We start from the raw sequence: 16,779 nt of genomic DNA, 5'->3' as shown, positions 1-16,779 counted from the left end.
ACAGCCAAAAATAAATAAATAAATAAAATTAAATATTCACCTACAATTAAAAAAAAAAGGCATTCAAGATCCCAGTTCCTCAAGATAATTACTATAATAGTATACATCCTTTAAAAAAAAATTGAATTACAGGGAAAAAAACGTAAAAAATACAAACACATGGAGGCTAAACACTACGTTACTAACTAAGAGACCACTGAAGAAACCAAAGAGGAAACCAAAAAATACCTAGAGACAAATGACAATGAAAACACGATGACCCAAAACCTATGGGATGCAGCAAAAGCAGTTCTAAGAGGGATGTTTATAGCTATACAAGCCTACCTCAAGAAACAAGAAAAAACTCAAATAAACAATCTAACCTTACACCTAAAGGAACTAGGGAAAGAAGAACAAACAAAACCCAAAGTTACCAGAAGGAAAAGAATCATAAAGATCAGAGCAGAAATAAATGAAATAGAAACAAAGAAAACAATAGCAAAGATCAATAAAACTAAAAGCTGGCTCTCTGAAAAGATAAACAAAATTGATAAACCATTAGCCAGACTCATCAAGAAAAGAGGGAGAGGACTCAAATCAATAAAATTAGAAACGAAAAAGGAAAAGTTACAACAGACACCACAGAAATACAAAGCATCCTGAGAGACTACTACAAGCAACTCTATGCCAATAAAATGGACGACCTGGAAGAAATAGACAAATTCTTAGAAAGGTATAACCTTCCAAGACTGAACCAGGAAGAAGTAGAAAATATGAACAGACCAATCACAAGTAATGAAATTGAAACTGTGATTAAAAATCTTCCAACAAACAAAAGTCCAGGACCAGATGGCTACACAGGTGAATTCTATCAAACATTTAGAGAAGAGCTAACACCCATCCTTCTCAAACTCTTCCAAAAATGTGCAGAGGAAGGAACACTCCCAAACTCATTCTATGAGGCCACCATCACCCTGATACCAAAATCAGACAAAGATACTACAAAAAAAGAAAATTACAGACCAATATCACTCAGGAATATACATGCAAAAATCCTCAACAAAATACCAGCAAACAGAATCCAACAACACATTAAAAGGATCACACACCATGATCAAGTGGGATTTATCCCAGGGATGCAAGGATTCTTCAATATATGCAAATCAATCAATGTGATACACCATATTAACAAATTGAAGAATAAAAACCATATGATCATCTCAACAGATGCAGAAAAAGCTTTTGACAAAATTCAACACCCATTTAGGATAAAAGCTCTCACAGAAAGTGGGCATAGAGGGAACCTACCTCAACATAATAAAGGCCATATAGAACAAACCCACAGCAAACATCATTCTCAATGGTAAAAAACTGAAACCATTTCCTCTAAGATCAGGAACAAGACAAGGATGTCCACTCTTGCCACTGTTTTTCAACACAGTTTTGGAAGTCCTAGCCATGGCAATCAGAGAAGAAAAAGAAATAAAAGGAATCCAAATTGGAAAAGAAGAAGTAAAACTGTCACTGTTTGCAAATGACATGATACTATACATAGAGAATCCTAAAGATGCCACCAGAAAACTACTAGAGCTAATCAATGAATTTGGTAAAGTTGCAGGATACAAAATTAATGCACAGAAATCTTTTGCATTCCTATACACTAACAACAAAAGATTAGAAAGAGAAATTAAGGAAACACTCCCATTTACCATTGCAAGAAAAAGAATAAAATACCTAGGAATAAACTTACCCAGGGAGACAAAAGACCTGTATGCAGAAAACTATAAGACACTGATGAAAGAAACTAAAGATGATACAAACAGATGGACAGATACACCATGTTCTTGGATTGGAAGAATCAATATTGTGAGAATGACTATACTACCCAAAGCAATCTACAGATTCAATGCAATCCCTATCAAATTACCAATGGCATTTTTTTACAGAACTAGAACAAAAAATCTTAAAATTTGTACGGAGACACAAAAGACCCTGTATAGCCAAAGTAGTCTTGAGGGGAAAAAACGGAGCTGGAGGAATCAGGCTCCTTGACTTCAGACTATACTATAAAGGGACAGTAATCAAGAGAATATGGTACTGGCACAAAAACAGAAATATAGATCAATGGAACAGGATAGAAAGCCCAGAGATAAACCCACACACCTATGGTTAACTAATCTATGACAAAGGAGGCAAGGATATACAGTGGAGAAAAGACAGTCTCTTCAATAATTGATGCTGGGAAAACTGGACAGCTACATGTAAAAGAATGAAGTTAGAACACTCCCTAACACCATACACAAAAATAAACTCAAAATGGATTAGAGACCTAAATATAAGACTGGACACTATAAAACTCTTAGAGGAAAACATAGGAAGAACACTCTTTGACATAAATCGCAGCAAGATCTTTTTTGATCCACCTCTTAGAGTAATGGAAATAAAAACAAAAATAAACAAATGGGACCGAATGAAAGTTAAAAGCTTTTGCAAATCAAAGGAAACTACAAATAAGACAAAAACACAACCCTCAGAATGGGAGGAAATATTTGCAAACAAAGCAAGTAACAAAGGATTAATCTCCGAAATATACAAGCAGCTCATGCAGCTCAATATCAAGAAAAACAAACAACCCAACCCAAAAATGGGCAGAAGACCTAAATAGACATTTCTCCAAAGAAGACATACAGATGGCCAACAAACACATGAAAGGATGTTCAACATCACTAATCATTAGAGAAATGCAAATCAAAACTACAATGAGATATCACCTCACACCAGTCAGAATGGCGATCATCAAAAAATCTACAAACAATAAATGCTGGAGACGGTGTGGAGAAAAGGGAACCCTCTTGCACTGTTGGTGGGAATGTAAATTGATACAGCCACTATGGAGAACAGTATGGAGGTTCCTTTAAAAACTAAAAATAGAATTACCATATGACCCAGCAATCCCACTACTGGGCATATACCCAGAGAAAACCATAATTCAAAAAGACACATGCACCCCAATGTTCACTGCAGCACTATTTACAATAGCCAGGTCATGGAAGCAACCTAAATGCCCATCGACAGACAAATGGATAAAGAAGATGTGGTACATATATACAAGGGAATATTACTCAGCCATAAAAAGGAATGAAATCGGGTCATCTGTAGAGACGTGGATGGATCTAGAGACTGTCATACAGAGTGAAGTAAGTCAGAAAGAGAAAAACAAATATCGTATATTAATGCATATACGTGGAACCTAGAAAAATGGTACAGATGAACCAGTTTGCAGGGCAGAAGTTGAGACACAGATGTAGAGAACAACGTATGGACACCAAGGGCGGAAAGTGGTGAGGGGGTGGTGGTGTGATGAATTGAGAGATTGGGATTGACATATATACACTAATATGTATAAAATGGATAACTAATAAGAACCTGCTGTATAAAAAATAAAATAAAATTCAAAAATTTAAAAAATATATATATATTATAGCTATTTTAAGAATTTGTAACCTAAAATGACAACTTGTACACAATATTAAGTAACTTTTGGACACTTTTACTGCAAGCAAAGATCAGTGATCAAATTATTGGAAGAGAACAATTCTAAACAAACTTGGCTTTGGTCCAGTGCTTGGCCTGGGTATAGTAATATTGAAAGTTATGGATTGTAGTTGTTAGTTTTAAGCATAGCTTTATCAGAAAATTCATGTTTCTTAACATCCATTGCAGCCAAGGTCCATAAAGAATAGTAATCTTATGTATTTCCTTCTGCTGTTTGACTACAAACTTCATTGATATTAAAAGGTGGCCATGAGGTAAACAAGACAGGAACTATATCTAAGGGAACAAAACACTAACAAAAACTGTTGTCAGGAAGTCAAGGTTGTCCTGCAAATCACTGATAGCCTTTATGAGGCCTTGGCAAGAGTCATAAACATGGTTACAAAACACATAAGAGGACAAAAAGGACAGAGTCCTCAAACTAGTACATAAAATAACAGGCTTTAAGAGTGTCTTACCTTCTTCTCGTCTTAAATTCCGTTCAATGTTTGCTACACAGGAAGCACAAGTCATACCAGTGACCTGTATGTAACATTTAGATGAAGTGTTTGCCTCTTCTTTGTCATGAATTGGTGTCATCATTTTGGTATGAAATTCATTAGTTGAGGTCAAAAGTGGCATTTCCGATGAGGACTGAGCTATTACTACCAGTGGCTCATTTGTATCTGGTGGACAGGAAAAGATTCTTTTCATTTGAGGTATTCTCCAGCTGCATCCTTGTCACTCATCACAATCCACACCTCCTGGCGCTGCCAATCCACTCCTTTAAAACTGTCATGGACCTAGAGCCTAGTGCAATGTTATCTCTACACTTTCTAGGAAGTGACTTCCAAGTTCAACACTGCCCATCCCAATTCTCGGGAAAATCTGAACTAACTGAATAAACAAAACTTTACATCAATATCTTCAAGCCATTATCTCTACCCCAAACCCGAGTAGACAATGGTTTATTAATAGATAGCTCTTATTTTTATCATGAATTTTTATCATTATGTTAACGATTTACATACTGGCAGTAAAGCAATTCGTGATATAGTAAGTGGAACCAAAGCAGTCGGCAAAACAGCATTGAAGTATAATGTCATTTAAAAATTGTTAGAGTGTATATACGAGAACCTGCAAAAGAAAGCCTAGGAGGGTACATACCAAACTATTAATGGTGGCTCCTTCTGGGGAATGGGGTTAAAGCAGGAACAGAATAACAGACAGATGAACAAATTTCCTCTACAGACAGTTCTGTATGTTTGAACTTTTAACACCAATATATCGCATTTTTTAAATTAAAATGCCTTTGTGGACAATGGAAGAAGAGGCAAGGAGTAAGTCAGCAGTAATCTTCATTTTTCACAAAGGAGTGTTCAGAGACTCCTTCCGTAGAATGTTTATGGACTGTGAAACAGTGGAAAGCTTCTGTCATCCCAGAAGCTCCCCTGCAGTCTCAGAAAAGTTGCTATTCTGTTTTACTTTATCCACTGCAGTATTAATCACCTCCCAAGAAGGGAGAAAGTATTCCCTTTTGCACATCCATGTATCAATACATGCAAAAGAGCTAGAGTTTGTACTCTCCTGCACAGATAAGGAGGAAAAGAAGTGATGTGGAAATTTCCACTAACCTAACTTGTTATTTCTTCCCCTTGGGCAAAAAACTGGTTCAGGTCTGTTTGGCTAGCCCAAAGAGGAAAGCTTGCATAGCAGAGTTGGTTTTTAGGGTGCTGAAGAAGGGCATCTTTTGAAGAAACTTTAACAAAAGGCTTACCATTTCCCTAATGAATAATGATCTAGACTTCTCAAATCAGTTATAATAATGGCTCTTAAATTTTAACACACATACCATCACCTGGGAGATCTTGTTAAAATGCAGGTTCTGATTCAGTACATTTAGGGTGGGGCCTGAGACTCTACTTTTCCAACAAGCTTCCAGGTGACGGCAGTACTGTCAGTCTGAGTAGGGCAAAGGACACTCTGAATGGCAAAGGACACTCTGAATAGCAAAGGACAAGATTCTCCCAATTCCGAAATTCGTCAGTCTCTGGTCTTAAGTGGATCAGTTCAGAAAACGATATTCATTCAGATAACGAGAGCATTATTTAGAACAAAGAGGACAAAATTTACCAAATAGTACCAAAAATTCAAAAAGGAGGCTCACTTGCCCAAAGGAAATAGCTTTGGCTTTGAAAAAAAACATTATTTTAATCTAGCCAGGAGCTTATTCATTCTCTCATAATTACTATCAAGACTTAATTTTGAACTTGGACAATGAAAAAGAAAGTTTATACTACCAATTACTTAAAGTCTTGTTCCAGAGTAATCTAGTTCTTTCAGGTACCAGAAGTAACCTAAATACAATCTACAATTTTCACACTCTAGAAGTACAGTATTAAATTAAAATAAGTCATAGAGGTGATCCTTTTTTTTTTTTTTTTTTGGCTGCATTGGGTCTTTGTTGCTGTGCGTGGGCTTTCTCTAGTTGCAGCAAGAGGGGGCTACTCTTCATTGCTGTGCGTGGGCTTCTCATTGCGGTGGCTTCTCTTGCTGTGGTTGTGGCTCACGGGCTCTAGAGCGCAGGCTCAGTAGTTGTGGCCCACGGGCTTAGTTGCTCCGCGGCATGTGAGATCTTCCCGGACCAGGGCTCGAACCCGTGTCCCCTGCATTGGCAGGCGGATTCTTAACCACTGCGCCACCAGGGAAGCCCCGAGGTGATCCCTTTTAGCTACATTGGCATGACTTCTCAACAAAGATTCATAAAATTGTGACCTTTACCCCAGTGAGTGTGGCAAGAAGAGCAAAACCTTCCATCTTCCACAGAGGCAGTACAGGTGTTAAAAAGCCACAATGAATTAAATGGCTAGTTTCTTTAAATTAGCTTTTCTATAAGCTGTAGCCACACTGCTTATGCTTAAATGAATTCAAAAGGAAGGCTGACTCTCCTGCACTTGAGGCAACAATCAGAAAAGATTCCAAAAATTTCAAGAAAGGGTTTCCAATCTGATCCTCAAAACCGGCAGGTTCAGTCTAAAGTAATATGAAGAATAAATACATAATTAGAAAATGGCTTAAAAACAATTATAAACATCATGTCTGCAACTTACTCTCAAATGATTCAGAAAAAGGTATATACGTGTGTGGGTAATGTGTGTTTGAATATACGCCTCTCTGTCTGTCAACAGAGAAAGAGAATGATAAAACAAATGTGGCAAAATATTAACAACTGTGGAATCTGAGTAAAATTGGTAAACAGGAATTCTTTGTACTATTCTTGTAGCTTTTCTGTAAGCTTGAAATTAAAGATAAAAAAGTTACAAAAAAGGAAAAGGAATTTGAGTATTGTGTTTGCTTTAATTGGTTAGTGAAGACAACTTCATATACTATGTCTTTTTAAGACAATGATGACGGCCTTCCCTGGTGGCGCAGTGGTTGAGAATCTGCCTGACAATGCAGGGCACACGGGTTCAAACCCTGGTCTGGGAAGATCCCGCATGCCACGGAGCAACTAGGCCCGTGAGCCACAACTACTGAGCCTGCGCGTCTGGAGCCTGTGCTCCGCAACAAGAGAGGCCGAGATAGTGAGAGGCCTGCGCACCGCGATGAAGAGTGGCCCCCGCTTGCTGCAACTAGAGAAAGCCCTTGCACAGAAACGAAGACCCAACACAGCCAAAACTAAATAAATAAATAATAAAAATAAAGGAATTCCTTTAAAAAAAAAAGAGAGAGAGAATGATGAGATTGATGGTCATGATAAAAAACACCTCCCATTTTTCTCACTACCTCCTTTAACATTTATGGCCCACTCAGGACTGGTATGACATGAAGGCAAAATGCACTGATCCCTGTACCTCTAGGAACAGGTCAGAGTGGCAGACTGTGAAGCCTGGATCAGCACTGACACTGGCATTCAGAAAGTGGGTAGCCACAATTCTGGTGGAATCTTAAACTCTGATCTCTAGCAGAAACACACCATGCAGTCATTTGTTATCAGCCAGATATATATATTCTTTTTCAGATATATATCATCTTTTTCAGATTCTTTTCCATTATAGGGTATTACAAGATATTGAATATAGTTCCCTGTGCTATACAGGTCCTTGTTGTTTATCTATTTTATATACAGTAGTGTGTATCTGTTAATCCCAAATTCCTAATTTATCTCTCCCCCCCTTTCCCCTTTGGTAGCCATAAGTTTGTTTTCTATGTCTGTGAGTCTGTTTCTGTTTTGTAAATAAGTTCATTTGAATCATTTTTTTTAGATTCCACATATAAGTGATATCATATGATATTTGTCTTTGACTCACTTCACTTAGTATGATAATCTCTAGGTCCATCCATGTTGCTGAAAATGACATTATTTCATTTTTTATGGCTGAGTAGTATTCCAGCGTGTGCGCGTATTCGCGCGTGTGTGTGTGTATCTTTTTTAAGGCACAAGAATTTTCGTCTTTTGAGATCTTCTTTATCAAAGTGAGACTTCTAAGTGAGAATATAAAATGGTACAGCCATTTTGGAAAACAGCTTGGCAGTTACTGAGAAAGTTAAACATATTCACCATATGACCTAGAAATTCCACTCCTAGTATATACCCAGGAGAAATAAAAACATATATTCATGCAAAAACTTGTAACAAATGCTCATCACAACATTATTCATGATAGCCAAGGAGTGGAAACAACCCAAATCTCCATCAACTGATGAATGGAGAGACAAAATGAGGTATATGCATACAATGGTATACTACTCAGCAATAAAAAGGAATGAAGTACTGATACATATCACAAACATGGATGAACGTTTGTTATCTTGAAAACATTATGCTAAGTGAAAGACATTAAATACAAAGGGACAAATATTCTGACTCCACTTATATGGTACTTAGAGTTGTCAAATTCATAAAGCCAGAAAACAGAACAGTAGATAAAAGGGGCTGGGCTAGGGGGAGGTGAAGGGGAAATGGGGAGTGACTGCTAACCAGTATGGGGTTTCTTTGGGAGGCTGATAAAAATGTTCTAAAATTACATAATGGTAATGGCTGCAAATTTCTGTGAATATACAAATAACTACTGGATTGTGTACTTTAAAAGGGTGAATTTTATGGTATGTGAACTACATCTTGACTTTAAGAAGTGACAGTTCTATAATTTCTACCATTTGTCATGAACATGAAAATTAAGAATGTTTATATCTCTGGGTCCTTTTCCACTGACACTTATCTACCATAATAATTTGAGCATGTGACTAATTTTTTATGCTTCTCAGTTTTAGTGAGCTTGAAAAGAGAACACTGCTATTTGATATCTTTTATTCTGATCAGAAGAGCAAAGGTTAATGACATTGTCTAGAAATTAGTTATTCAACTTTTCCATTGTTATTTACAGCAAGAAATTTCATTTAGGGAATTTCCAGTTTAATTCAAGGCAAGGTTCAATTCTAGTTTAAAACAAGTTCACATGGGCAAATTCCATTGGATATACATTTTTGGTTTTAGTTCAAGGTAAGTGCTGCCAGGAAACAGGAAGACTTTGGGCCAGTTCTAGAGTCAGGTTCATTTGAATGCCTAAATTCAAAACTACAGTTAAAATTATATTATTTATTTCTACTTTTTTCTTTTTAAAGTAACATTTGCTTCTCCCATATTATATATACAAAAATACATACAAACAAACGTATGTACATACATCCCTGTCACACACACACAAGAAACTTAAAATACATAAGAAAGCAAATTGAAAACAAAATATCACCTTTATCCTACCACTCACAAATAACTACACTCACAAATAACTACTGTTAAAATTTAGTTCATGTCCTACCAGGAATTTTATTCATTCATATACATAAATAATGTATACATGGTATAAATCCTTATACATGTGTTTATAAAATTTTGATCATACTGAACATACAGCTTTTTTGCTTGCTTTTTTTTTCAGTTAACAAAATATCTGGCACTTTCCCGTGGCATGAAGTATCTTCAATACCATAATTTTTTATGGCTTCTTAGCATTTCATCATATGGAGGTATCATGCTTTATTTAATGTTTCTAGTTTTTAAATATTATAAATAATTAGGCAAACATCCTTATGCATCTTTGTATACACTGCTGACTACCTCCATATGTCTTATTTCCAAAAAGTGGAATAGCAGTGCCTATTACTCATTTCTCATTGATAAAAGCCAAAAGAACCAGCAAAGTGTTAATAAAAGAACATTAAAGGAATCAAAGAAAAAAATGATATTACCTGACAAGGAAGCATCAAATCCCATGTCTTCTATTGCTTCTCTCAAGGTTTCTGGAGAGGTTAGTAAAGGATCATACTCAACAGTCCCTTTGCCATTTGCAAGTGATACTCGTATGGATTTTACACCTGCCTTTTTTGATATGACACCCTCAATAGACTGCACACAAGAATTACAAGTCATGCCATCAATGTTTATCACGGTCTCTTGAGTCAGAGGCTGGCTAACTATGTTCAAAGGACTCTTTTGAAGAGATGAGCTGGAGGGAGAGTTTGAGGTACTCTCAATTTCACTTGTACTACTAACTCTATATTGCCCTGGTGATATGGCCTCTATTGCTTTTCTCAGAGTTTCTGGAGTGACTAAACTTGCATTGTACTTTACTGTGGCAGATCTATTCTCTAAAGAAACGACTACACTGCTTACATATTGGAGTGTAGATAAAGCACTTTCAATATTTGACACACATGATTTACAGTGCATGCCATCTATGATGAAAATGACTGTTGAATTATTGGTATATGATGGACTCCTTTGCTGTGATCCTTCTGAGGATTTGACTGGTGTGTTCTTTAGACGTTCTATATCAATAGCTCCCAATTTGAGGTACTTGGGCTGTTTTTTGATGAATGCTGGAAAGCCCACAGCTTCAATCTGCTTTTTTATTTCCTCTGCTGTGATAAGATGAGGTTGATAAACAACAGTAGCTTCTTGATTGTCCAGGGAAACTAGTTAATAAAAAGGAAAATAATTATTTAGTTCAGTTATTCCTGGGCCACTTCAGAAAACATTCTGTAGACCAAATCAATACCATACATAATTGTTTCTCTCATTGTTGTCATTATCCTTTCTTAAAATAATTCTGTTCTTTTCAGAAAATGTTAATGACATGGACCAGAAAAAAAGTAAAAGATGTGACCACTACATTTGTGGTCTCCAAGTTTCTGCATGCCTGAATAGAAACATATTAGAGGTCAAGAGGACCCTAGGCATGTTGTGTTAAGAACCCTGAACTTCATGAATCACCACCCTGGCTGCCTTTTATGCTAGTTCAAGATTCACATAACTTTTATTCATAACCATTAACTTTACTAACATTAATGCTGGGAATACACTGTACCTCAGACTTCAATGAAGCAGTAACATTCTAGTCCCACAGATTCAAAACCCATGCTTAAGAAAAATGCAAAAGTTAAAAAGGCCAAAACAGAAAACTAAGCCTTGCAAAGCAATCAAACAAATAACATCAGGCATACTACCTTTAATTCGCTGAACACCTTGCAGTTTCCCAATTTTTCCTTCAATGGTGCTAGTACATGAATGGCAGGTCATCCCTTCCACCTTCATCTTCAGCATGACTTCGCCTGCTTGAGCCATACTGAAATCTTCGCAGATTCCTGACTTTTTCTCCAGAGTTCCTGTATCTAAACTGAGAGCCGGAACCAGCTCTACTATCTGACTGGCATTCACTATAGAAGGGATTATTATCACCACTGCAGCTCTCTGCTGAGGGGAAATTTTAATGTCTGTCACGCCCTTCGTCTTGAGCAATGTGCTTTGGATATGCTCCCATGGCGGAGCCAGTGAAGCAGCAGCAGTCAGAAACACGGTCTCAGTTAAAACAGGGAGAGGCTTAGTATTGTGTAGAACAGCATCAAAGCCCATGTCATCAATGGCTTCCTGTAGGGTCTTTGGAGTCTGCAGTTTAGGGTCATAAATAATGGTTGCATTTTTTTCTTCCAGTGAAACCTTTCGGAAGGAAATTTCAGAAGTCAGTTTAATTAAATTACACGACATGGAACTTAAAAATATCAATCATCTCACCACCGTCAAGAATGAAAGAAGAGGGCTTCCCTGGTGGTGCGGTGGTTGAGAGTCTGCCTGCCGATGCAGGGGACACAGGTTCGAGCCCTGGTCTGGGAAGATCCCACATGCCGCGGAGCAAATGGGCCCGTGAGCCACAATTACTGAGCCTGCGCATCTGGAGCCTGTGCTCCGCAACAAGAGGCCACGACAGTGAGAGGCCCGCACACCGCGATGAGGAGTGGCCCCCGCTTGCCGCAACTAGAGAAAGCCCTCACACAGAAACGAAGACCCAACACACCCAAAAATAAATAAATAAATAAATAAATAATTAAAAAAATAAATAAAAATAAATAAATAAAAAAAAAGAATGAAAGAAGAGGTTTCCCTGGTGGCACAGTGGTTGAGAATCTGCCTGCCAATGCAGGGGACACGGGTTCGAGCCCTGGCCTGGGAAAGATCTCACATGCCACGGAGCAACTAGGCCCGTGAGCCACAACTACTGAGCCTGCGTGTCAGGAGCCTGTGCTCCGCAACAAGAGAGGCCGCGATAGTGAGAAGCCCGCGCACCATGATGAAGAGTGGCCCCCACTTGCCGCAACTAGAGAAAGCACTCGCACAGAAACGAAAACCCAACACAGCCAAAAATAAAAATTAAATTAACTAATTAATTAAAAAAGAAAGAAAGAAACAAATAGATAGACACGATGAAAAGGCAGAGGACTATATACCAGATGAAGGAACAAGATAAAACCCCAGAAAAACAACTAAATGAAGTGGAGATAGGCAACCTTCTAGAAAAAGAATTCAGAATAATGATAGTGAAGATGATCCAGGACCTCGAAAAAGAATGGAGGCAAAGGTCGAGAAGATGCAAGAAATGTTTAACAAAGACCTAGAAGAATTAAAGAACAGACAAACAGAGATGAACAATACAATAATTGAAATGAAAAATACACTAGAAGGAATCAATAGCAGAATAACTGAGGCAGAAGAATGGATAAGTGACCTGGAAGACAGAATGGTGGAATTCACTGCTGCAGAACAAAATAAAGAATGAAAAGAAATGAAGACAGCCTAAGAGACCTCTGGGACAACATTAAATGCAACAACATTTGCATTATAGGGGTCCCAGAAGGAGTAGAGAGAGAGAAAGGACCCAAGAAAATATTTGAAGAGAGTATAGTCAAAAACATTCCTAACATGGAAAAGGAAAGAGCCACCCAAGTCCAGGAAGCACAGAGAGTCCCATACAGGATAAACCCAAAGAGAAACACGCTGAGACACATAGTAATCAAACTATCAAAAATTAAAGACAAATTATTGAAAGCAGCAAGGGGAAAATGACAAATAACATACAAGGGAACTCCCATAAGGTTAACAGCTGATTTCTCAGCAGAAACTCTACAAGCCAGAAGGGAGTGCCATGATATACTTGAAGTGATGAAGGGAAAAACCTACAACCAAGATTACTCTACCCGGCAAGGATCTCATTCAGATTCGATGGAGAAATCAAAAGCTTTACAGACAAGCAAAACCTAAGAGAATTCAGCACTACCAAACCAGCTCTACAACAAATGCTAAAGGAACTTCTCTAAGTGGGAAACACGAGAGAAGAAAAGGACCTACAAAAACAAACCCAAAACGATTAAGAAAATGGTCATAGGAATATACATATTGATAATTACCTTAAACGTGAATGGATTAAATGCTCCCACCAAAAGACACAGGCTTGCTGAATGGATACAAAAACAAGACCCATATATATGCTGTCTACAAGAGGCCCACTTCAGACCTAGGGACACATACAGACTGAAAGTGAGGGGATGGAAAAAGATATTCCATGCAAATGGAAATCAAAAGAAAGCTGGAGTAGCAATACTCATATCAAATAAAATAGATTTAAAATAGAGAATGTTGTTACAAGAGACAAAGAAGGACACTACATAATGATCAAGGGATCAATCCAAGAAGAAGATATAACAATTATAAATAGATATGCACCCAACATAGGAACAGCTCAATACATAAGGCAACTGCTAACAGCTCTAAAAGAGGAAATCAACAGTGACACAATAATAGTGGGGGACTTTAACACCTCACTTACACCAATGGACAGATCATCCAAAATGAAAACTAATAAGGAAACACAAGATTTAAATGACACAATAGACCAGATAGATTTAATTGATATTTATAGGACATTCCATCCAAAAACAGCAGATTACACTTTCTTCTCAAGTGCACACAGAACATTCTCCAGGATAGATCACATCTTGGGTCACAAATCAAGCCTCAGTAAATTTAAGAAAATTGAAATCATATCAAGCATCTTTTCTGACCACAACGCTATGAGTTTAGAAATCAATTACAGGGAAAAAAACGTAAAAAACACAAACACATGGAGGCTAAACAATACGTTACTAAATAACCAAGCAATCACTGAAGAAATCAAAGAGGAAATCAAAAAATACCTAGAGACAAATGACAATGAAAACACCACGACCCAAAACCTACGGGATGCAGCAAAAGCAGTTCTAAGAGGGAAGTTTATAGCTCTACAAGCCTACCTCAAGAGACAAGAAAAATCTCAAATAAACAATCTAACCTTACACCTAAAGGAACTAGAGAAAGAAGAACAAACAAAACCCAAAGTTAGCAGAAGGAAAGAAATCATAAAGATCAGAGTGGAAATAAATGAAATAGAAACAAAGAAAACAAGAGCAAAGATCAATAAAACTAAAAGCTGGCTCTTTGAGAAGATAAACAAAATTGATAAACCATTAGCCAGACTCATCAAGAAAAAGAGGGAGAGGACTCAAATGACTAAAATTAGAAATGAAAAAGGAGAAGTTACAACAGACAGCGCAGAAATACAAAGCATCCTAAGAGACTACTACAAGCAACTCTACGCCAATAAAATGGACAACCTGGAAAAAATGGACAAATTCTTAGAAAGGTATAACCTTCCAAGACTGAACCAGGAAGAAAGAGAAAACATGAACAGACCAATCACAAGTAATGAAATTGAAACTGTGATGAAAAATCTTCCAACAAACAAAAGTCCAGGACCAGATAGCTACACAGGTGAATTCTATCAAACATTTAGAGACGAGCTAACACCCATCCTTCTCAAACTCTTCCAAAAATGTGCAGAGGAAGGAACACTCCCAAACTCATTCTATGAGGCCACCATCACCCTGACACCAAAACCAGACATAGATACTACAAAAAAAGAAAATGACAGACCAATATCACTGATGAATATAGATGCAAACATCCTCAACAAATTACTAGCAAACAGAATCCAACAACACATTAAAAGGATCATACACCACGATCAAGTGGGATTTATCCCAGGCGTGCAAGGATTCTTCAATATACGCAAATCAGTCAATGTGATACACCATATTAACAAATTGAAGAAGAAAAAGCATATTAAAAAAAAAGAATGAAACAAATAATTCAAATGGAGGTTCTCTAATAGTTCTCATCTTTACTATTCTCTTTGGAAAGAAACACAAAATGTCTTGTGTACCTACAGGAATGGTAAAGCTCTATGTAGGTATACGTGACTCAGGTACTGATCAGGCATTTGGAACGTGCATAGACAAAATGCACCCTAGAATTTCATAACAGAGAACAAACTACTCTTTCTTCCATCTCCTTTCACAAATTATTCCAACACTCCACACTCTAGCAATTCAAAAGTTAATATAGGAAACAGGATCAGCTACAGAAAACAAATTTGATATGAAGTTTAAAGTTTTAAAATGTTCAATTAAGACAACTTTGTTGGCACATAAGGTATAAACATGCTGTCAACATTCATAGGGTTTTGCAGCAAATATTTCTATAACCCTCTAAGTCACTACAGTCTAGTATTATTTTTGTTCAAAATAAGAACATCTTTATTGTTCTGCCTGATTTGATTATAAAAACAGTGATTTTATTCTTGAAGCTCAGCAACTATATATAAATTTAACTACTACCGGGACATCTTACCCTGCATCTCTTTTGCTAACAGGTTACAAAGATTTATGAAGTAGTCACACACACACACACAAAACTGGATTGGGAGTCAGAAGGTTTGAGTTCCAGTGTCAATTCTCCACTTATTAGTCAACCACACTCATTAGTTCTACCATCTGAAAAATGAAGAAATGTGCCCTATTATCTTCCAGGTTTGTTATAAGGATCATATGAGTAAATAGACAGGAAAGTAGTTCTTTGCAGCAGCAAGTCATATAAAAGTAAACACTGAACAATTAATATTTATCAAGCATTTATTTATTTATTTATTTTTGGCTGCATTGGGTCTTTGTTGCTGCGCGCAGGCTTTCTCTAGTTGCGGCGAGCGGGGGCTACTCTTTGTTGCGGTGCGTGGGCTTCTCACTGCAGTGGCTTCTCTTGTTGTGGAGCACAGGCTCTAGGTGCGAGGGTTTCAGTAGTTGTGGCACGTGGGCTCAGTAGTTGTGACTCGCGGGCTCTAGGGCACAGGCTCAGTAGTTGTGGAGCATGGGCTTAGTTGCTCTGCAGCATGTGGGATCTTCCCGGACCAGGGATCGAACCCAAGTCCCCTGCACTGGCAGGCAGATTCTTAACCGCTGCGCCACCAGGGAAGTCCCTATCAAGCACTTATTATATGTGCCAGGAACTGAGATGCTCATGATACAAAGCTGATCATGACACAGTCACAGGGAGCAATACTAGAACAGAGGATAGAGAAAACGGACACCCATTCATCCCTGGGAATATGTGTCAAAAAAGGCTTCTTAGAGGAGATAATACCTGAATGTTAAAGGAAAAACAGAAATCAGCAAGGATACATGAAGCAGGGAATGTATCACAAATGGAAACACAAAAGTAGAGAAAGATGACAGGCTGCAGAATTAGGCAACTGCTTTATTATGGGGCCTCTTGTATGCCAATAATAGTCTGTAATTTATCCTGTAGGTAATAGAGAGCCATGGAAAAGTTAAGCAGGGGAATGACACAGTTATATTTGCATTTAGTGAAGAATCATTTTGGAGTGACGTGAGTGATGGAACTGTGCTGTCCTGGCTGTGGGGGTAGTTAAAAGAATCTATACATGTGTTAAAATTCACCAAACCTAAAAACAAACAAACAAAACTGATAGAACTATACACCAAAAAGAAGTCAATTTTTTGGTATAATTTTAAAAACAAAAAAATTAAGAGATTAAAAATTCA

The 16,779-nt window shown here is 37.5% G+C and overlaps 1 protein-coding gene across 1 annotated transcript in view; it reads right to left on the bottom strand.

The window, feature by feature from the left end:
• ATP7A (ATPase copper transporting alpha) overlaps positions 1–16,779 on the bottom strand; it is a 142,219-nt gene that overhangs the window by 43,354 nt on the left and 82,086 nt on the right. Inside the window, exons 3-5 of the mRNA XM_068532484.1 lie at positions 11,023–11,512; positions 9,766–10,491; positions 3,993–4,199 (exon numbers count right to left, since the gene is read on the bottom strand). Coding sequence (XP_068388585.1) covers positions 3,993–4,199; positions 9,766–10,491; positions 11,023–11,512 — 1,423 coding nt within the window. The remainder of the gene's footprint in view (positions 1–3,992; positions 4,200–9,765; positions 10,492–11,022; positions 11,513–16,779) is intronic.

This window comes from Eschrichtius robustus, chromosome X (genome assembly GCF_028021215.1).
Source record: "Eschrichtius robustus isolate mEscRob2 chromosome X, mEscRob2.pri, whole genome shotgun sequence".
NCBI lineage: Eukaryota > Metazoa > Chordata > Mammalia > Artiodactyla > Eschrichtiidae > Eschrichtius > Eschrichtius robustus.
This window is presented reverse-complemented; position numbering and strand designations above follow the sequence as displayed.